The sequence below is a fragment of the Peromyscus californicus genome, unplaced genomic scaffold (assembly GCF_007827085.1).
Source record: "Peromyscus californicus insignis strain IS unplaced genomic scaffold, ASM782708v3 Scaffold_14__1_contigs__length_90479793_seg_2, whole genome shotgun sequence".
NCBI lineage: Eukaryota > Metazoa > Chordata > Mammalia > Rodentia > Cricetidae > Peromyscus > Peromyscus californicus.
This window is the reverse complement of record NW_026294436.1, coordinates 14334633-14358106: the sequence shown is the minus strand read 5'-3', so window position 1 is coordinate 14358106 and position 23474 is coordinate 14334633. Positions and strand designations below refer to the sequence as shown.

Below are 23474 nucleotides of genomic sequence, written 5' to 3'. Positions count from 1 at the left end.
CTCCTAGCTTCTCTCCTTGTTTTTGCTTTGCCGGAGAGAACACAGTCCTGCTAAAACAGGCCACAGCCTGTCACTTCCAAGTCCCAGCCCCTGTGGCTTCCCATCCTGTAGATTCCATACCTAGACGGCTCAGAGAACTCAAAGAGTCCACCCCCACCCCGCCCCGCCTCTCCCTTTATGCTTTTAATCCCCCCTCCCTCCCCCTCTCTTCTCATGGACTTGCTGTATCACCATTATGTCAGGAAGACTTCCACCTTAATGGCCTGTCTTCCTTCTGCCTGGAAGGTTCTTCCCCCAGATATCTGTACCTCTTGTTCCCGAGAACGGTCCCTGACACAAAGTGGGTGTGTAGTGTTAACAAGATGAATGAAGAAATTCTGATGAGTCCCCAAATCGTCTTTTCCAGGATGCAATGTGGCTCTTCTTTATAATCGAAGTTGTGTGTGTATGTGTGAGTGTTGTAGGTACCTGTGTGTGTGTATATATACATGAGCATGGGTACACATGTGTTCATGTGTATGTTTGTGTGGAGGCCAGAGGTCAGCATTCAATGTCCCCATTACTTTTACCTTGTTCTTTGAAACAGGGTCTCTCAATGATTGGCTGGGCTAGCTGGCCAATGAGTCCAGGACTTCATCCGACTTCACCTCCCCACGGTGCTTGAGTCACAGACTCACTCTACCCCACCTGACTTTTATGTGGGTGTTCGGGACCCACACTCAGGTCCTCGTGCTTGTGTGGTGGGAAACACTTTCCCCACCAAACCACCTCCTCGGGCCCCCGTGGGCTCCTAATTGAGCTGCTTCTGATTGGCTCAGCGTCACTGAAGTGCTCTGTGTGATTTAAATGCTTCCGTTTCCCACTTCTTGAAGAAGGGCCTGGGGCTTATGTGTCACACTCTAGTGCTCAGCAGGTTTCTTGGCATAAGGTGGAACCACAGTAAGTAAATACTTCTCAGTCATGACCTGGCATTTAGTAGTGGATTAGTGCATATAGTCACAGAAAGTCTGCCATGAGGGAGGGAGAGCTGGGCTACTCTTTGCTGTGTTCCCAGCAAAGCCCAGGAACAGGTCTGTGGTAGATTCACTCAGAATTTCCTTCTAGCAAGTTCTTAGGTGATGGTAACATGGATTCAACACACACACACACACACACACACACACACACACACACACACACACACACACTGGTCCCGTGGGAACCTCAACTCAGTTTTGACCCATCAGTTAAGGATTGTGTGGAAGGGTTGTGGGCCGTTTTCTTTATTGAGGGGGTGGTGGGCCATTTGTTTTTCTAACTCAGGAAGCTGCACAGGGTTTAGGCAGGAGAGAAAAGGAGTGTGTACTCTTCCAGGAGCCCTGCCTCCTCAGGACTCCTTTTACTCGGCTAGGCCTGCCTGTGCAGGAGAAGGTGGGTGTGTGGAGTGAGCCAATTCCCCTCTGCCTGTCAGACCTAGAAGGAGTTCACTTAGTGCTGATGGAGAAGTAACCACATTTTCTCTGTTTGCTTCTGACCCAAATCTTTGAGGTGTTCTGGAGAGTGATGGTGGAGCGCGATGTCCTGGACAGACTAGAGTGGTGGTGGTCATGTGACATGGTGGTCATGTGCCATGATGACCAGAGTTGTTGCTGAATGGGCCGGCCACTGGGAGGTCATTAGTTGAATCAGGTTCTATTTCTTGTTGTGTGTGTGTGTGTGTGTGTGTGGTTTGTGTATGTACATGTGTATGTAAGTACACATGTGGAGGCCAGATGTTGACATTGGGTGTCTTCCTCAACTTTCTACTTAGTGTTATTTATGTTCATTTTAATGTTTAAAAAAAATTTAAAAAAATCTGTGTGTATATGTGTGTGTCTCTGCGTGTATATACCACATGTATGCAGGTGCCCTCAGAGGTCAGGAGAGGGTATTGGATTCCTTGGTGCTGGAGCTACTACTGTTAGCTCTGAACAGGTTCTTAGAGCCAAACTCAGGTACTCTGGAAGAGTAGTATTCCCAACTGTGGAGCAAGCTCTCCAGCCCCTGTACACTTCGTTTTTGAGACAAGATCTCTCACTGACTACAGAGCCCACTGATTCAGCTACTTGGTTGGCCAGTGTGCCCCAGGGATCAGCCTGTCTTTCCTTTTATGGGTGCTGGAGATCCAAACTCAGCTCCTCATGCTTGTGCAGCAGACATTTTACCCACGGAACCCCCCCTCCCCCACCCCTCAGGCTCTCTTTCTGGGTAGAACTCAAAGCCTTGCCTGACCTTGAACCAAGCCTCCTACCCCTGTTCTCTCTGACTTTGTCTCCTTGTGTTAATGAAACACACATCACCCTCCCCATTCATAAACTGCACAAAAACAAACACCTGGATGTGAGGAGCCCTCCAGGGGATTTGGGAGCCGATGTGCAGAACTCTGAGTGCCTGAGGAGAAAGCTGCTGTGTAAACACAATATATTATTAATATAATGTTAAAAAATAGCATTGCAGCCTGAGCTATTCATAGGCACTTTGGGCTGCAGAAGCAGCAGGGCTCTGACACACAGGACCTAACACAGTTTTGGGAAGCAGGGGCTATGATTTTCAAGTCTGCAGCACACTGAAAAGAAGAAGAAAAGGAGATTTTAGTAAAAATCTGAGCATATTCTTGTGTATACTGATAGTGTCCACACAAGGTAGGCTGTAGTTTACAAGGTCCAACTTTAAGAAACTGGGTGGCAAACTTCTTTTGAGTTTCCATTATACTTTAGAGCTGCTTTACGATGTGGCTAGTTTGAGGGTACAGGAATGAAGGTTAGGAGTCCCCCTCCTCTCCTCAGACCCATTGGAAAGCAAACAATGCTGCCTCAGACTCCATGGTAAGAAACTCCCAGGTAGGTAAACGAGTAATGGTTAGTTATTGGTTTGGTTAGCTAACTAGTTAGTTGGTCATATCCACTCAACAGATGCACCCAGGACATCTGCTACATGCTACTGTAGACACTGGGAAATGGAAGACATGTATTATTACCTAAGGGACATATTCTCTCTGTCTCTGTCTCTCTGTCTCTCTATCTGTCTCTGTCTCTCTGTGTGTGTGTGTGTATGTGTGTGTGTGTGTGTCACTTTTTGAGATAGGGTCTTTCACTGAACCTCGTGCTCACTGGTTTGTTTATATTAACTTCTCAGCCAACCCCTGGGATCCATTCCAGATAAGGGATTGACAACATGCCAAAGAAATTATTCCATCTATGTAGATTAGTGAACAATGAGTTTCCCTGGGGTTACTTATCGGAGTACAGTTTGACCAAAGGCAGCTGCATCATTGAAAAACTCACCCCACATGGGTGACAAGTCAGCAAAAGCCGCACCCCAGGAGCTCCCTATACAACTTTCAGGCAGTTCCACTGAAAAAAGTCACATCTTCTAAGCAATTGTTACTGTTCATGTAACATTTGAGAAGGGGCCTTGCAAGTCTTGTAAGCTTCAGGAGTTTCCTGAGACCTGTGAGTTTCATTGACTTCCTAAAACTTTTAAGTGTCCTTTACTTTCTGAGGATTAATGAGCCTCCTTCCAGGGGGAAATATTTTAATTTAGAGGAAATAACTACACAACGATCCATGTTCTTTTTCTTACAGAGCCTGTGTCATCTTGGGGGTGATCTTTCTTCTGTCATCTGTATGCATAGTGGTCAAAGCCATCCATGACCTTTCAACGAGGCTGCTCCCTGAAGTGGTAAGGTCCTTCTTTCCTAACGTTCTTCCCTGAAGGTTGCACCCTGATTCTCACACAGGTCTGCTGCAGTGGGTAGGGAAGGGGAAGCCGTTTTAGGGGACAGAAGAACTCTTTGCAGGAACACAAATGACAGCATAGTGAAGTTCTGGGTCAGATGAGACTCCATATAGTTGAGCTGGTACTCATGTCTGTGTCCTGTTCCTTAGGCCTTTTGACAAGTTTTAAAGCAAAATGTCTTTCTTTTCTTAAAAAAGAATTGTATTTATGCAGCTGTGATCCAATCTGTTGCTGAATCCATCTAATGATGCTGTAATAAGAAACATTTCTTTTTTCTTTTGCACCTCAGTGCAGTATGTAAATCTATTTCCATTAGGTTTCCTAGCACGACTGATGTCTAGATATACAAACTAGAAGACACAATTTCTGACAGAGATGTTTCTCACCATATTGTCCTCCTCTGGTCATTACTTTAACTCTTCCTTCCTAGAAGGCAACTGATTTGGTTACTAGGTGATGAAGATGCTGCCACTGTAATTTTTCACATTTGGGTTCATGACAATGTAAAGAAGAAACACTGGCTTGTAGGATGTGTTTGGATTTCGGCTTGACCACAACACACCATTTTAGATATGTCAGAATGATTAGGGAGACTGTGCATTTATCTTTTGGATGACCTATTGTGTAATGCTTGTATAACTTTAGGGGTAGGACCTTGTGAATCTTGTAAATTTCAGGAGCTTCCTGAGACTTGTGAGTTTTGTTGACTTCCTGAACTTTGTAGGTGTCTTTTACTTCCCGGGTCTTAAAGAGCCTTGCTCCAGGAGGGAATGTTTCAGTTTGGAGGAAATATCTATGTAACTGTCCACAGTCTGTTTCTTATAGATCCTGTGTCATCTTGAGGGTAATACTCCCCCTGTGTGTATGTGTAGGGGTGGGGGGAGACAGAGACAGAGAGAGATAGACAGAAAGACATGAGACAGACAGAGACAGACAGACACACACACATACACACACACACACACACACACACACACACACACACACACACACACACAGAGTTAATGAAAACTTAAAGGGATATTCTATCACGTTGAGTAGAGGCATCCAAGTGGCTGCTTGTATTGTTTCTTCTCTCTCTTGAAACTGTCTCTTTTATAGTCCATCAGCACTTTGATTGTTGTTTATTACCAAAGTCGGCCTGAGACTGGTCCTCTGATCTCTCAGGAAACAACAGAAGGAAAGGTGAAAACTTGTTTAAGGTACTCAGTCATTCTCAGGAGTGAGTTAGCTTGAGAAAATACTACAACTGCTTCCATGATTGGGCTCTCCCTCTCATAAGGACTGAGTTATCTCCCCACGGTCTGCCCAGTTGCTGCAGATCTTAAACCTATTTATCCTCTTCCCCAACAAATCTTATGTCACATGACCCATTCTGCTAGAATATGAATCTGCTTAACGTAGAAGGCACCCAGGGTGATTATGTATGTTACACTTCAGGTAGGTGACACCCTGCATTTTTCAGAGGTTATGAATACATCTGAGCTTGAGGAAATGTTACTAGGTAGGACTTTTCAGCACTGTACCAGTTGACACATTCATTTATTCAGATATTAAAGATTCATTTCCAGCAGGCATAATGTCACGGGATGGATGACTTTGCCTACAGGCCTCTAAAGAAATGCTCCTTGGCTCTCTCTCGATAGCAGAAGAACCTTCAGCTGTGGGCAGTCACTCCTAACCCTGTGGTACAGAAGCTCTTAGGAGAGGTGAAGAAGCACAGTGATTTCAATCCTGTCTCACTCTATCAGTGTCTAATGAGCTGCCCCACATCAGGTTTAAAGGGTGAAAGGCCATGTGGTCATACCCAAGATGGGCCCTGTCCTTGGAGAACCTAAGGTTACTGCAGTCTTTTATCAGTTCCTGGATGAGAGTGAAAAATTATAAATCATACCACTTTGTGGATATCCTGCACATGTTTGGTTTTATCTTTAAGCTTTTTAGTATCATGACAAGTTAACCAGGAGTGTCTGAGCTGCTGCAGCAAAGGCTACTGTTTGCCTTAGCAGCACTCAGGGACAGTTAACACTACCAGGGCACAGAAAATGATTTATTTTTAATACATGTGGGAGCGTGGGCATGCGTGAGGATGTGCATGTGTGTGGAGGTCAGAGGGCAACCTCAAATGTTACGTTCAGCAATGCTGTCCCTCTCCTTTGAGACAGGCTCTCTTACTGTCCTAGAGTTCACCGATTTGGTTAAAATGGTTGACCACTGAGCCCCAGGGATCCACCTGTCTCTGTTTCCCCAGCACTGTGGTTACACGCGTGTGCCACAAGGCCCAGGCTTTCATGTGGGTTCTGGGGATTGAACTCAGGTCCCCATGCTGGGTGAGTTCTGGGTTCAGCGAGAGACCCTGACTAGTCAAGATAAGATAGGGAGTGAAAGAGGATAATACCTGATGACAGTCCCTGGCACACACACCTGTATGTGTGGAGTATCTGCATACAGACACATATGTATAACACACACACACACCTGCACAGACACATATGTATAACACTCACACCTGCACACAGACACCTATGTATAAGACACACACCTGCACACAGACACCTATGTACAACACACACACCTGCACACAGACACTTATGTATAACACACATCTGCACACAGACACACATATACAACACACACACCTGCACAAAGACATCTGTGTATGACATACACACCTGCACACAGACACCTATGTATAACACACACCTGTACACAGACACCTGTGTATAATACACACACCTGCACAGACACCTGTGTATAACACACACACCTGCACACAGACACATATGATAACACACACACCTGCACACATACACCTATGTATAACACACACACCTGCACACATACACCTATGTATAACACACACCTGCACACATACACCTATGTATAACACACACCTGCACACATACACCTATGTATAACACACACCTACACACAGACACCTATGTATAAGACACACACCTGCACACAGACACCTATGTATAACACACACATCTGCACACAGACACCTGTGTATAACACACACATCTGCACACAGACACTTATGTATAACACACACACCTGCACACAGACACCTATGTATAACACACACCTGCACACAGACATCTATGTATAACACACACCTGCACACAGACAACTCTGTACAACACACACCTGCACACAGACACCTATATATAACACACACACCTGCACACAGACACATGTGTATAACACACACCTGCACACAGACACACGTGTATAACACACACACCTGCACACAGACACTTGTGTATAACACACACCTGCACACAGACACCTATGTATAACACACACCTGCACACAGACACATGTGTATAACACACACCTGCACACAGACACATGTGTATAACACACACCTGCACACAGACAATATGATAACACACACACCTGAACACACACACACACGCACACCTGCACACAGACACATATGATAACACACACACCTGAACACACACACACATACACACACACACACACACACACACACTCATACACACACAGCACACATGCAGGAACTAATGGAAAAGAAATTGAAAACCTGGTTTGAGTGAACAGATAATTTCACACAGGACAAGGGAAGTCTGAGCTGCACTCAGGGACTTGCTATTTCTGGTAGAGCCTGGACCAAACCAGGGACCGTACTCTTCAGGGCTTCCAGGTGATGGGTGTCCCTCCCAATCACACCTTAACCCCTCCCCTCAAATCCAGGCTGCATTTTCCCAGCTCCGTTCTGCCTGGACAGGAGCAAGGCTGGAGGCTGTGTGTGGCTCCATGGGTAATACTGGCCTAGCAAGTATGAAAGCCTGGGTTTGAGCCCCGGCACCATACAAACTGTGTCTGGAAGTGCACACCTGTCTCATACCCCGGCATAGGTAGAGGTTGGAGGATCAGGGGCTGGAGGTCATCCTCGGCTACACAGTAAGTTTAAGTCCAGACTGGGATACTAAGATACACGAGACTTTGTCTTAAAACCGAAGCGAAAATCAAAACCAGTTGCCTTCAATTCAGCTATGCAGTTCTCTGAATGAGACTCAGTACAAGAATGTGTGTGTGTGTGTGTGTGTGTGTGTGTGTGTGTGTGTGTGTGTACATATGTGAGGGTGTACATGCCTGTGAGACCAGAGGAGGACATTGTGTATTCTCTGTTGCTCTATTCTGCTGTGGGATGGTCTGTATGCTGTGAATGTGTTGCTCTGATTGGTTGATAAATAAAGCTGATTGGCCAGTAGCCAGGCAGGAAGTATGGGCAGGATAAACAGACAAGGAGAATTCTGGGAAGAGGAAGGCTGAGTCAGGATATGCCAGCCCGCCATCCAGAGAGCAGCATGTAATGGCACACAGGTAAAGCCACAGAACACATGGCAACATATAGATGAACAGAGATGGGCTAAGCGTAAGAGCTAGTCAGTAGTAGTCTGAGCTAATGGCCATAGTTTAAAAATAATATAAGCCTGTGTGTGTTTAATTGGGTCTGAGTGGCTGCGGGACTGGTGGGTGAGAAAGATTTGTCCTTGACCTCGGGCCAGGCAGGACACAGGAAAAACTTTCAGCTACACTATTCCCTTGAGACTGGGTCCCTCACTGACCTGGAGTTCGCTGTCTTTCATCTAGGCTGGTGGCGAGCCAGCCCTCGGGATCTTGTCTCCACTTCCCTCCCCTGGGGTGCTGCTCTGCTTTTAGGTTATAACTGGCTTTAGATGTAGATTCTGAGATCTGAACTCAGGTCCTCTTCATATCCACTCCCCAGCCCACAACAGGCCAGTGTTCCACTAGAAATCCGTGTAGCCAGGAGTTACCCAGCTGTGAAGTCAGCTAGCTCTGAACCTCCAGGGCATCACCAGTCCTTTGGGGTTTGTCTGGAAGAGGAAGTTCTCCTGCGAGCCCCGAAGCGGGCCTGTGGGGGTTGTGTGGCCAGGCTGCCTGAGAAAAGGGCCTAAGCCTTCCCCCTCCCCCTTCCGCCACACCTTTGGTCAATGACACAGATTCTGGAGGCTTCTCTCCAACTCTGTGCTGTTCTGATTCTAGATGGGGCAGGAGGAGGCCGTGTGTGTAGAACGTAAGCGAACACCTGCCTGATGCCAGCAGCTTGCTATTTCCTTATTTTCGACACAAAAACAACATCTAGTGACAGGGCTGTGACTCGGTCGGTAGACTGCTTGCCTTGCCTGGGTTCCAATCCCAGCACAGTCTTGAACTAGGGATGGTGGCTCACTCCTGTAGTCCCAGCACTTGGGAGGTGGAGACAGGAGGATCAGAAGTTCAAGGTCATCCTCAGCTAGACGGTTGAGTTTGAGGGTGGCTGGGGCTACATGAAATATTGTCTCTAAAACAAACAAATGAATGAATAAACAAAAATAAAAAGAATGAAAACAACTTCTGAACAAACGTGAGCATCCTTAAGAAATCTGGGCCTCTGATTACCTTACCCACTGAATCTTAGTGTTTTGTTTTGTTTTTTTTTTCCAGTTGATGTATCTTCGTTGTTTAATGCCAAGATGGATTGTTTTATTCTTTCATTTCTTTCGATCTTGGGTTGCTTTGAAAGAGTCCCACCGCACCTGCTCTGATGACGCAGGGCAGGTGATGTACTTTTTTTGTAGCCTCGCGGGCTCTGAAAGCTGAAGGCTAAGGTTGTCGTGGCTGATGGCAGAGTCTGGGTCTGAGCCCTGCTCTTTTCTGCAGGCCGCCTCCCGCCTCCCAGTTGCTAGCTGCTAGTTCCACGGGTCTGCGTGTCTCTGCTGTCCATTGGTTTTCAGGACTTAGCCCTTTAGAATGTCTCCTCCCTCTTCCCCTTCCCTTTCTCTACCCCTCCCCCTTTCCCTCCCTCCTCTCTCCTTCCTCTCTCCCTTCTTTCTCCTCCCTCCCCTTTTCCTGCTCCTCACATATGACCCTTGGCACGTGTGTGCCCCGCCCCCCACACTAAGCAGATACATGAAGTTTTTTAAACCGGAAACTCATCCTTTTCCCTGTCACTGCCCGCCTGCCATCTGCGCTTGTATTGACCTCCATACCTGCTTCCCTGGCTTGGCCACTTGTCCAGTGGAAGCATCCCTCCCTGCCTTTACCTCCCCTCAGCCTGCCCCTGCCAGTGGATTCCCTGGAGCACGGCTGTAGAGCGGTGGTTCTCAGCCTTCCTAATGCTGTGACCGTTTATCCCGTTCCTCATGCTGTGGTGAGCCCCACCATGAAGTTTAGTTTCCTTGCTGCTTCACAAATGTAATTTTGCTCCTGTTAGGAATTGTAATGTAAATATTCGTGTTTTCTGATGGTCTTAGATGACCCCTGTGAAAGGGTCATGTGACCCCAAAGGGGTCGTGACCCACAGGTTGAGAACTGCCGGTGTAGAGACACAGGCACTTGACAGAAGGAAACAGCAGGAACACGGGCCTAAAGGGGTGCTTTCCTGGCCTTGCTGGCCACTAAGTGTCTCACTGGCCTTCTGAAGTGAGGGTCTCATTGGGGAGTGCATTTCTAAAGGTTCCACGTGTCCTCAGGGCAAACATACACACAGAACATATACAACACACAAAACACATACACACACCACACACACACACACACCACACACACATCACACACACAAACACACACACATCACACACAAACACACACACACACACATACACACACACCACACACACATCACACACATACACACACACACCACACACATCACACACATACACACACACACCACACACACACGCCACACACACATCACACACACAAACACACACATAAACAAACATACATGTGCACACAAACACAAAAACATAGAGAGTAATAATACTATTAATAATCTTTAAGAATGGCATGGAACTGTTAGCAGTTGGAGCATGGAACTTGGGGTAACCTGAATCAGTGTTCCTGGGCCAACATCATTCTTTTTTGGCTGCAGAACAAGCTGTCTCTTTTTCCCTTTGAGGTGAGAGCTGTTTTTTGCATGGATCTAATCCTGCCTCTCTCACGGGGAGAACCTAGGGTAGATTGTTTGATCTTTGTCTGCCCCAGTTTCTTGTTTTATAGAAGACCAATGCTAATGTTACCTTGTCGATGAAAACAAATACAAGGCATTGGGCTTCGTTAAACACGGAAGCCCTTCAGATGTGCTTAGCTCGCCGCTACTGAGTGGCTGCTGCTGGCTGAGGAGAGGCTTCTAAGGAAGACTGTAGGCCTTGTCATATCTTCAGTGTGGGGGGTCAGACTGTGTGGAACATGCCAGAAATGCCTGCAGGGATGCTCTTCAGCTCGGGTTGGATAATGCCGTAGGCGCTTTCCTGGCCTGTGATTCCTGGGTCCTCCATCGGCATCGGAGGTTCATCTTCCAACATGATATGCTGTCCAACAGAACTCCACATTTAAACTGGGAATTGAACTGATGAATACTTAAAAAACAAGAAGTGGGGCTGGAGAGATGGCTCAGCGGTTAAGAGCACTGACTGCTCTTCCAGAGGTCCTGAGTTCAGTTCCCAGCAACCACATGGTGGCTCACAACCATCTGTAATGAGATCTGGTGCCCTCTTCTGGCATGCAGTCATACATGCTGTATACATAATAATAATAAATAAATCTTTTTTTTTTTAAAAAAAGACATTCATTTAAAAAATAAAACAAACAAACAAACAAACAAAAGCCAAAAAGCTGACTTGGTTAGTAAAGTGCTCGCTTTATACGAGGACCTGAGTTTAACCCCTGGAACCCACATTTGGAAACCCCGGTGTGGCGGCATACATCTGTCACCTCAGGGCTGAGGAGGTTGAGACAGGTGTGACCTGGGGCTTGCTGGACAGCCAGCCTGGCCTACCTGGAGAGCCCCAGGTCAGTGAGAGATTCTGTCTCAATAGCATGGCGGGACTGGGAGATGGTTGTGATAAACAGTGCCAGTTTGGCAGTTGTGAGCACTGGAGTTAGGGTCCCGCACCCACATAACAAACAGGTGTCTTTGCAAAGCAAATGTTTGTGCCCCAGCTCTGAGGGGGCTGGAGACAAGAGGTCCTTCCTAGATACGAACCCAGGTTAGGGAGAGACCCCTCCTCAAACATAGGTGGAGAGTCACCGAGAAAGACGCCAGGGGCTCTTCTGGCCTTTCCATGCAAGTACAGGCATGTACACCTGTACACACATGCACATAGGTGCTCTCTCTTTCACACACACACACACACACACACACTAACTATCTTTTAAAAGGTAGCTGGGTCCTGAGGAATGACATTTGAAGTTGACCTCTGACCCCCACGTGCTTGCACACACACACACACACACACACACACACACACACACACACACACACACCTAGAAGAATACACAGTCACAGAATATGTCAATGTTGATCGAAATGTGTACTTGAAACACAGAGGCTGTGCTCAGCCACAAATGACCTCCCATTGGGAGGCCAGCTAGGAGTCCCACTGAGATCTACAGAGGACAAATGAGTTGTTATGAAGGCAGCTTTTGCTCTCCCAAGTGTGACCCAGACACTTTGCTGACAGTCCTGTTGGTTTACCTATACTATAAATAGATAATGTAAGAAGACAATGTGTTTGATTAGACAGGAAAGCAAAACAGTGAACTAAATACATCAGCCATCCCCAGAGGAGCTGTGGCAGAACCACACTGACTTCATGGCACATCCCATGTAGCTTGGGCTCCTGAGTGTCCATCTCCATCAGCTTCTGAAGTGTGGACAGGCAGTCCTTCTGCTCTCTTAGAAGAACTGGGAGTTAACTGTCAGCTCTGGTTTCCTGGGAAATGACTCAGGAGTCTCCAACTGGTCTTCTTCCTGGCTTGGGGAATCTGCTTTTAATCAGTTTGACAAATCTGTGAGCAACCCACCATTGTTGCTTTATTCTGTTATAATAGGTATCTTTGTGCTTTCTTCCTCAAAAATGGCGTTTTTTAGCTTGATGTCTCATTAGACCTTGGAGGCATTTCTGAAGTGGGTGGAGGCGTCGGACCTGCCATCATCTTAGAACAAAGACACGTTCTTGGCTGAAGGGAGAAAATGTCAGCGCTAGCCTGTGATAGGGATGATATGCAGCCTCAGAGACAGTGAGTGGACATGTTTCCGACAGCTGATCAAAGGTCTCCCCGAGGACTGAGGATGCAAAGCTGGCCTCTATAAAGAGCGTCTAAAGATGGCTGTGTGAGAAACAGTCCAGAGACCCCAGTCCTACAGAAGATTCCGAGTCAGTTCCAGGTCTAGGGCCTTCCCCCATTCTCAATGACTGGAAACAACCCCTGCCCCCTTCAGAGTAGATTTTAAACTTGATTAGCGTCACAAAGACCCATCTTGTGGGACTGCTCTGACAAAAAAAGGGAAGAAGATATTTTCATTTCTCTCCAGCTGCCAGCCACCCCACCCTGCCCGCTCCTGTTCAAGGGGAATCTGTGTATTTAAGGATACTGATGATGTGGATTGAGCACTTGTGTAGCCTGTATAAGGCCCTGGGTTCCATGCTAGCAGCTCCCCCTACACACACACACACACACACACACACACACACACACACACACACACAAGCACACTTACACACACACATGCACACTCACACACACAAGCACACTTACACACACTCACACACGTGCACACACATGCACACACACACACACAGGCCAGGTGTGGTAGCACATGCCTGTAATCCCAGCACTTGGGAGGCAGAGGCAGGAGGATTTCTACCAGAGCCTGGTTTACATACGGGGCCCCAGGGCAGCCAGCACTGCCAGAAAGAGTCTGTCTCAGAAAACAAACCGGGCTGGAGGATGGCTCAGAGGCTGAGCACTGCTGCTCTTGCAGAGGACTGGAGCTCCGTTTCCAGCACGCATGTCAGGCAGCTCACAACTGCCCACAACTCCAGCTTCAGGGGCCCTGACTCCCTCTTGTGACCTCTGAGGGCACCTACATACATACACACACACATACACACACACACACACACATACACACACACATACACACACATACACACACACACTCTACAGAGACATTCATAAATCCACATAAATAAAAATGAAACAAATCTGAGAAAACGAAAACAACACAGCACACACACACACACACACACACACACACACACACACACACACACACAAAGAGCAGTAGTGTTGATCAACGTCTGCAGGTTGTGGTATTAACATGGAGTACTTCTCTAGTCCCACACCTTTTCCCTGGGAAACTCTCATCTCTTGGAACTTGTTTTTCTAACTAACTAACTAACTTAATGCTTGTTTCTCTGTGACGTTTTGAAAGTGCATTATCATTTGGAGAAAGGAAAAAGAAAACATGATTTCAAAAGCTATTTGATGCTGCAGTATAAATTTTTTTTTTCCCCATTCGCTTCCCTGCATAGAGGATGAGACCTCCGGCCTCAGAACATTTCTGCACTTGGGACTGTTGTTTAGTCAGTGAAGAGACTCCTACTGAATGCTTGTTTTATGTCTTAAGCTCGCACTAAAATGCCCTGTTTATACAGCGCACACAGTAAGACCTAGCACTGCAAAGCAGTGGGAAGTGTATTCGTGTAGAAATGAGAGCCCTTACTGTAAAGGTCTGGGCTCTGCCCTCATGTCACGTGGAAAACGCCCTTTTCTTTAGAATATTCGGCCTGTGGCCAAAATATGAGTGTCTGCTCACAAAGCCGCACATGTAACCACGTTGTTGGGGGAACATTGGATATTGTTCTGGGATACAGTTTTTGGGACACTGGGTTACAAAGACTCTGTTTCTCTCTCTCTTTCTCCTCTCTCTCTCTCTCTCTCTCTCTCTCTCTCTCTCTCTCTCTCTCTCTCTCTCGCTTTCTCTCTCTGATTATCTCAGTCTCTGGAGTAAAAAAAAAAATCTAAGACCAAGAAAAAGACAAAAAACAAACCAGAGTGGCTGTGGGGGCTTGACCCCTGACCTTCTCCCCTGTCGATGGTGTGTGTGTGTGTGTGTGTGTGTGTGTGTGTGTATGCGCATGTGCATGTAGGGTTGTTAGAGGAAACAGCTGCTAAGAGCTGTTGGCCTTCCCAGTCTTCCCCAGTGAAGGCAGCTGTGCCCTGAGTTCTGCCTGCCACCAGCTGGCTGTCTTCATACGTAATTCTCAAACACTATTAGCCTCAGCCTCAGTCTAGGTGTGTTTTTGTGACACTCAGTTAGCCGAGGCTGGCTTTGAACTCCTTATGTAGACAAGGATAACCTCTTTCCTCTACTTCCCAAGTGCTGAGATTACAGGCGCGTGCCAGCATGCATGGCTGATGCACTGCTGGGCACTGAACTCAGGACTTTACGTTTGCCAGGCAGGCGCTCTGTTAACTGAGCTGCATCTCCAGGCAGGTCCCAAAACAGCCTGTCCTCATGCTGATGTGTGCAGTAACTATTAGCACACTGCAGTAGAGTTCTGGAACTTTTCTGGTTGTTATTTGTGGTGGTTTATTTCCCAGGTCTTGGAGTTTACACATAGAGAGAGAAGCAGAGAGTGGATTATAAGGCCTTTGAGAAGCTGGACTTGCTGTCTCCCCAGGAAGAACTGAGTGTTTGGTGACTGAACAAATTCAGGTGTGTTCAAGGCTGGCCCAGATTAGGAAGATCAACAACCAATAGGATCTTGTCTTTCAGGGAATCAGGAAGGTTCCCAGGAAGCCCTCAGTGGACTCTTCAGTGTCCGTGGAAAAGCAGAATAGACTGGCAAAGAAGGGTTTACCTCAGAGTGCTCCCCACATTCAAGGCATTGACTGATCATGTGACTATGAGTGGGTTTGGGGTAGCTAAATAAGCTGTATGTACATACTGTTATTATGCGGTACTGTTTACCATGAGGAAAAGCCACGAGGCACGACAAAACCCACTATGAGAGTTTATTAAGAGAAGGAACAGAGCGGAGTGCTTAGGCCTGTGGAAATGGTTGTGCAGAGAGAGAGGGGGAGGGGTCTGTGACCCGCTTTTTATGGATTCCTACCCCCTACCCCCCTGCACATGTGCATATGGGCTTATGTAGCTACACCATGCATGCATATAGATTACGTGATCATGCTGCACTCCAATTAGGTGACCACACAGCACACGGATTACATAGGACGGAAGGCCCTGGAATGACTAAGCCTCATGCCTGGCTCCTGGACAGCACATGTGTGGACATATAGCTGGGGGAGTGGCCAGGAATTCTATCACATACATTTTTCCTTTTGAGTCTCGGCTAGTAGCATTTATCCAATTGTTATTTATGAGTACGTGTCTGTGTCTGTGTGAACATACGCCTCGTGAACACAATCCAGAAGAGTGTGTTGGATCCCCTGGAGCTGGAGTTACAGGTGGTTGTGAGCCATTCAGCGTGCGTCCTCAGAACTGAACTCGGGTCCTCTGGGGGAGCAGCAAGCACTCTTAGCTGCTGAGCCACCCAGCCAGTTCCAGCTAATAGCATTATCTGTTTTGTTCTCAAATGACAAGAGCCATGCCGTGCTCACCTGTGGGAGGGGCTGGCCGAGGTGATTTGCATAGAGGCGGGCTTTGTGTCTCCACTTTTCTACTTCTGGGTCTCCTAGGTATGTGGTAGTTTTAGGTTCTGAGGGACAATCCCTGACCTAACTCTCAGGTGACCAGCTCATGGAGCAGACCGGGAGGATGAAGGTGTGGTGGTGGGATGCTCCAGTGGCCTCGGCCTTTCAGTGAAATCTTCTGCTAGCTGTGGCATGGAGAAACTGTCAATCACCCAGTGAACCCACTAACGCTGGTTGAAGGCCCTAAAGACTGAGCCCAGGTGTCGCTAAGGAAAAGGAGGTCACCCCTGTTATGGGCATCAGCGTCCGCTCTGACCACCCAGCTGCTCGGCCCTGTGACCTTCTGACCACAGACTCATGACAGTCGCCTCAGCTGATGCCTTCCGTCCTATGCAGATATGTTCCTTTAGCTGACTTTCTCAGGTTGAACTCTGACAGAGACAGCCAGAATTACTGTCCTGAAGTCTATTCTCTTTAAATGTTTAAGATGAGACTGGGGAGTACCTCACGATGTAGTCTAGGAATTTATAATTCTTCCGCTTCAACCTTTCAGATGCTGAGATTATGGGGGTGGGCAAGCAGGATGGGCTTATTTCTCATTTTTATTCAAGTTCACACACACACACACACACACACACACACACACACACACACACACACACCCTAAATAGCCAACTGTTTTACAAGGCTCATTAATAGAAAAAAAACTAACCTCTTTCCTAGAGGCAACAATTTATAATTTTTATAAGTCTCCACATCTCTTTTATACTTTATTTTAGTTTTTTATCAGAGCATACTTTAAAATGTTAATTGTATGTCAATATAATTGGTTATCTTTGTTAATTCACTCCAGAAACTCTCTCACAAACATATCCAGAGGTGTGTCTCCTAGGTGATTCTAGATCCCATCAGGTTGACAATTAAGATAAACGGTCTCAGGTTATGTGCTGTTATGTTTTTAGAAATCCCAGAGGAGCCTCTTCCTTTAAATGCTCATGATCATCCGGGGAGGAGGGTGTAGCCAGGTAGTCACCAGGGAAGGAAAGCGTGAACCCAGCCTGGTGGCTCATCTCTGCATCCATGGCAACGCCCATGGTCCCAGAGATTCACATCGTCCTATGAGAAAGCAGTAGTGTGTCTGATGCCTCATTTAGCAGAAGCCAGGATGCACCAGGCAGGGTCAGCCCAGCCTCTCAGAATGCCCTGCTGCCCCCTTGGACAATCACAGCACCTTTGCTGGCAAGCCTGTGTCTTCCTGTGAGAGTTCCTGTGACCCTCACATCCATCTCAGTTCCATGGACCCCAGGAAGTTGGCACCCACTCTCTTCCTTATACCTGGCAGGGCCTCACCTGTCAGTCTGTCCAGGAAATGTCAGGGCTGGGGTGGCCCAGTCTGTCTCAATGCCCAAGTAACCCCCAGCGTTCCCTATTTATTTACCCACTGATCCAAGCATCAGTGTTCGACATCCTGACTTCGGAATGGTCTGATTGCTAACTTACAAATTCCCAAGCCAGGAACACAGGGTAATTTGTCAATATGGTTTCATCACCAGGGGGAAGGGAGGCTTGTGCTTGGTGCAATTTCCCCACCTCTGAGGGGGCGGGGGAGGGTGGTGGTGAGGAAAAGTTCTGAAGATGAGCGTGACTGTTTTAATTTCACCTGGGGCCGTAAATCGATCGTCATGCATTATTCAGCAGGCGCGAGCATTGCCCTGGTGGCACTCTGACACATACAGTGTCAGAAGGGTTTGAAATCTGTCCTCATTAGGAAGGCAAAGGATGCCTTTTTGCAGGCATAAGCAAGCGAGTCTCCAGAGCCCTCTCTCCCCACCTCAGCTCCTGTGAACAGGAAAGTGGGGGTCAGCAGGGGAAGGGTGGGTTGGCTTTGCAGATCCGGCCTCTGTCTGATGTTAGTATCGACAGTTCTTTGTGCCCCGGAGTTTCAACTGTTACTGTCACCGCCTATAAAGAATAAGCCCCGTATAGGAGGTGACAACTGGCACACACTATTGAAAAAATTTCATTTTAAACACAAGGTTTTCCTGTGAGCGATGGCAGGAATACAAACGCTCTGAGATGCCGCTGTCTGGGGGAAATGGGAGCGGCGCCCGGGAGGGCAGAGAAACTCAGTAATACAGTGTTAGAAACTGCTGCGGGCCAGTGTCGTGTCCTGCAACCCACGGGACACCTGTGCCCCAGGACAGCTATGAATGTGGCCCGACACAAAACTCTGAACTTGGTAGACGGCAAATAGTGTTGAATGCCAAAAGGCAGGCCTTCCTTGACGATGTGTGAAAATGTGTGAAGGAAGATGAGAATCATGGAGAAGATGCAATCAGATGGCCTCGCTCTGTGTCGATGGGTGGGATGGTGGGTGAGTGGCGGGGTGAGAGAGGGTAGAGTTCCATGTTAGATATCACAGAGTTGCATGGAGACGCACTGACAGCCAAGGCTGTTGGACCGACTTTCTAAGAGCCTGTTGTTGGCCCCGATGGAGGCAGTGCAGCTAAGCCTCCATCTCTGCTCTTTTCTCTCTGACCTCTGCTTCTGGCCTCCTAAACAAGGGAAGTGTTATTAACCCTCACTAGACCCTGCGAGGGTCAGTCTTGATTGTCAGATGGATTGTATCTGGAATTGACCTTTGGGCAGGACTGTGAGGGAGTCTCCAGGAAGGGTTAACTGAGAACGAAGACCCTCTCCTGGAATGGGCAGTGCTCCCTGCCTTCTCCTGTTCCCTCTGCTACCACCGTCCTTCCCTGTTATCAGAACCAGCTTCTTCAGCGTCCCAAGTAGACTAAAGACCAGCCGCTCTTCAGGAGTCCTTCAGGTCTTCAGCACCGGGACTTCAGATCAGGACTGCCGAGGTAGCCAGTCTCATGGACTGAGCAGCTACTGGGTTCTCAGTCTTACATAGCACAGATGGTCACTGTGGCTTGGCCACTGCCAATCTAATTTACGTATCTATGTATGTGTGTATATGTATGTATATATAATGTATATGTATATATGTGAATGTAAGTATGTGTATGTAATGTATATGTATGTGTGTGTGTGTGTGTGTGTGTGTGTGTGTGTGTGTATAAAATCATTTCTGTTCCTCTAGAAAACTCTAGAACAGACCCTACCAGCTGCCCTCCAATTCATTAGCCCCTTGTAGTAACAATTTCTCCACTGGGAACCTAAATGGAAAAAAAAAAATGCTTTAAGCACAAGGAGCCTAGTGGAATTATAAAAACAAAAAGCAAAAACAAACTAATGAAACAAAAACCTAAAAAACCCAACTGTTTGTGGCCAGAGCTGAGACCAGTAGAATAAGTACGAGGACCACACACGACCAGGTACTGAAACCTGCAGCATCTCGCAGGAATCTCAAAACCACGCTGGTAAGAGAGCCGAGCGGCGGTGGGGCACGCCTTTAATCCCAGCACTCGGGAGGCAGAGGCAGGCGGATCTCTGTGATTTCGAGGCCAGCCTGGTCTACAGAGCGAGATCCAGGACAGCCAGGACAACACAGAGAAACCCTGTCTTGAAAAATGAAAAAGAAAAAGGAAAAAAAGAATTCAGATTGAAACATGCATACTGTGTGGCCAACTGTATAAAATCTAAGAATAGCAGAAATTAATATATGGGCTTGAAGTCATAAAGCAATTGTAGGGGACTGAGTTGAGGGCATGAGGGAACTTTCTGGGTGTTTGGGGGGATTTATTTGTATTTTACCACTTATATAATCAGATTCAGTCTCTAAATCTTTATATTAAAGTGTTTTATTATATTTCAATTTATTTAGTGTGGGGTGGGGCATGTGAGCCACAGTGAGAGTGTGGAGTTCAGGGATATTCTGAGGGAGTCGGTCCCCTCCTTCTCTCATGGGTCCGGGATTGAATTTAGGGAGGGTCAGGCTAGCAGCAGGTGCCTTTACCTGCTAAGCCATCTTGCAAGGCCTGCAATCCTTGTGTTTTATTGAGTGTTAGTTACGCCTCAATAAGAAAACATACACGATGGCACATACTGTCTGTCCCAGCACACACAATCCCAGAGATGGAAGCCGAAGGGTCAGAGCTCAAGATCACCCCTTGCTTTATAGTGGAAGCCTGGGCTACATGAGCCCTTTCTCAGGAAAATAAAATAAAATGAGTAATAATGTTTAAAAACCTAAAGTCACTAGGTACATTTGGGAGACAGGATATTATCAACCCTGACGATCTTAGCAATGTGACCTGCTGAGTTCAAATCTACAGATCCTGTCTGGCTAACTCTTTTTGCCCACTTCTCTGCAGCCCTCCCTCCCTGTCTTGTACCTGTCTATAACACTTGTCAGCAACTCTCTGCTCTATGTCAAGTTCAAAGGGAAAAGTCCATGTGTTTCTAAGAAGTACTATACAGTAAAACCTCCAGGGGTATGTGTGTGTGTGTGTGTGTGTGTGTGTGTGTGTGTGTGTGTGTGGTGTAGGTTATGTGTGTATGTGGTGTGTGTGTGGTGTGCATGTGTGTGGTGTGTATGTGTGGTGTGTGCAGTATGTGTGTATGGTGTGTGGTGTGTGGTGGTGTGTATATGGTGTATGTGTGTGGTGTTGTGTGGTGTGTGTGTGTGGTGTGTATATATGGTATGTGTGTGTGTTATATGTGTGGTGTATGTGTGTGTGTGTGTGTGTGTGTGTGCACACTGGGTGTGTGTGCTGTGGAGTAACAACCAATAGCCACATTAGACATGTACATTGTGGCTAGGCAGTTGAGGAGCTGGGTTTACAATTTCATTCATTTTTAATTCAGGTTGATTTTAAATGTAAAGCAATGTGTTTGAGAAAATTATTATTAAAAAAAAATGTAACTCCAGGGAAGCTGGTCATGGTAGTTCATGCCTGTAATCTCAATACCCAAGAGACCAAAGCAGGGTGATCCCTGTGAGTTCTCCACCATCTTGGGCTATACTGTGATTTCTAGGCCAGCCTGGGCTAAACTGTGAGACCCTATAATGTTTACTTTTCTTGTTGTGACAGAAAGCCTGATCAGAAGCAACTTACGGGAGGAAGGGCGTCTTTTGGCTTCCAGTTGAAGAGGGACACAGACCACCACAGTGGGGAAGCATGGTGGCGGGAGTGCGAGATGGTTGGTCACACGGTGGCTACAGCCAGGAAGCAGAGCGCAGACAGAAAAGTAGGACTGTGCTATCAAACCTGAAGGCCTCCCCCTGGTGACCCATTTCCTCCAGCAAGGATCCATGTCAAAGATTCCACAACCACCCAAACAGCACGGCCAGCCAGGGACCAAAGTGTTCAAATGCACGACCCTAGGGGGGACATCACCACCTAAGAGCAAAACCATCTGACCATGAGAAGGATTGCATCCAGGGACCACCTGATTGAGGAGGTGATATTTTCGGAGAGAGAGGGAGATGATGGGAGGAACAGTGTAGGTCACGAAGACACACTGAACTTGCAGACAGAAGAGCCTACGCAAAGGCCTGGAAATAGGAACACACTGCCCACACCAGAGGGACCAGGAGGAGGTCAGCATGGCTGCAGCAGAATTAAAACATCAGGTGGAGGCCAAGGGGTCAGCTCCATCCAGTAGCTTTGGCTGGCCTGGTATCTTCTGATCTGTTGTGGAAATAGAGAGTCCTATCTCATGGGGACCTTCATTTACCAGCCCAAGTAGTGTTAGTTGAGGTGACCCTGGGGCCCGGGATCTTCCAGGAGAAGAGTGAACTGGAGAACCTGGTCTGGCTGACAGGGTCCTTAACCTAGCACACAATGACAGATGTCACATGTCAGCACTGGAATCCTCACCTAGCTCAAGTTTTATCGGCTCTTCCCTAATTGCCTTTGAGTCTTAAAAGCAGAGCTGTGATTTTCTCCACCTTCCAGTCTTGGCTGAAAGAACTGGAAGAGGTGGGTTAGCCGTGGTTAGGATGTGAGGGAGAGCCAGGAGACACAAACTCAGAGTGCTGCCCTTTGCCAATGGGTTGAGGTCACTCCCCTCCATCCCCCACGCCCCCCCACTCTCCCCCCACTCCCCTGGTTCTCCAAGTCTGTTTCCTTACTGTAGTGCGAAATAGTTGCACTATTCCTGGGTCCCTAATCCTGGATCCAGCTCTGCTGCTGTGTGAGTCAAGAATCCCTCCTGACTGTAGGAGAGAAGCTTTCTCCTCTGGTGTGTTTTTGAGACAGGGTCTCTCACTGAACCTGTAACTCACCCATTAGGCCCATGAGTCCCAGGGACCCACCTGTCTCCACCTCCTCAGCTCTGGGATTATGAGTGCATTATTCAATGCCCAGCTTTTCTGTGCGGGTTCTGGGGGTGGAAACCAGGCCTTCCTGTTTGCAAGGGGACCACATTACAGACTGAGCTACCACCTAGCTGAAACATGCTTTCAGTCACTAGAATCTGCTGAGTTCTTGGATTCCTCTACCAGCTGCTTGTTCTGCCAAGCTAAGGTGGTGTTTTTCACACTTTAGGACCAATGCAGTTGGAAAATTCGTTTGTCCATTATTAGCTCTTCACAAAGACACGCCACTCACGTGATCAACAGCCACTGTCACATGCTATTTGGAAGGCAAGAGGCATTTGAGAGTAGATGAGGTGGCTTCTTTTTTTTTTTTTTTTTTTTTTGGTTTTTCGAGACAGGGTTTCTCTGTGTAGCTTTGCGCCTTTCCTGGAACTCACTTGGTAGCCCAGGCTGGCCTCGAACTCACAGAGATCCGCCTGGCTCTGCCTCCCGAGTGCTGGGATTAAAGGCGTGCGCCACCACCACCCGGCTGAGGTGGCTTCTTATAAGATGTCCTTTAGCATGGATCAGGCGCTGCCTGATTTGATTTATGTTGCTTTGATAAAACACTATGACCAAAAGTAACTTAGAGGAGGAAAGGTCTATTGGCTTATCCTGGTCACATCACAGTCCACCATTGAGGGGCGTCAAACGGGAGGGACTCAAGCAGGGACCATGGAAGAAGGCTCTCTTGCCTTTCTCTCTCCCTCTCTCTCTCCCTTCCTCTCCCTCTCTCCCTCTCCCTCTCTCCCTCTCTCTCTCCCTTCCTCTCCCTCTCTCCCTCTCCATCCCTCCCTCTCTCTCCCCCCTCTCTTCACTCCCTCTCTTACCTGCCTGTCTCCCTCTACACACACACACACACACACACACACACACACACACACACACACACACACAACGCAATCATTCTAATCCAGGCAATTTCTTAGTTGAGACTCCCTCTTCCCTGGTGACTCTAGGTTGTATC

General features: G+C 47.5%; 1 protein-coding gene across 1 annotated transcript in view; it reads left to right on the top strand.

The window, feature by feature from the left end:
- Nucleotides 1–23474, top strand: part of Tmem163 (transmembrane protein 163) — a 185039-nt gene that overhangs the window by 148727 nt on the left and 12838 nt on the right. Inside the window, exon 5 of the mRNA XM_052736798.1 lies at nucleotides 3603–3699. Coding sequence (XP_052592758.1) covers nucleotides 3603–3699 — 97 coding nt within the window. The remainder of the gene's footprint in view (nucleotides 1–3602; nucleotides 3700–23474) is intronic.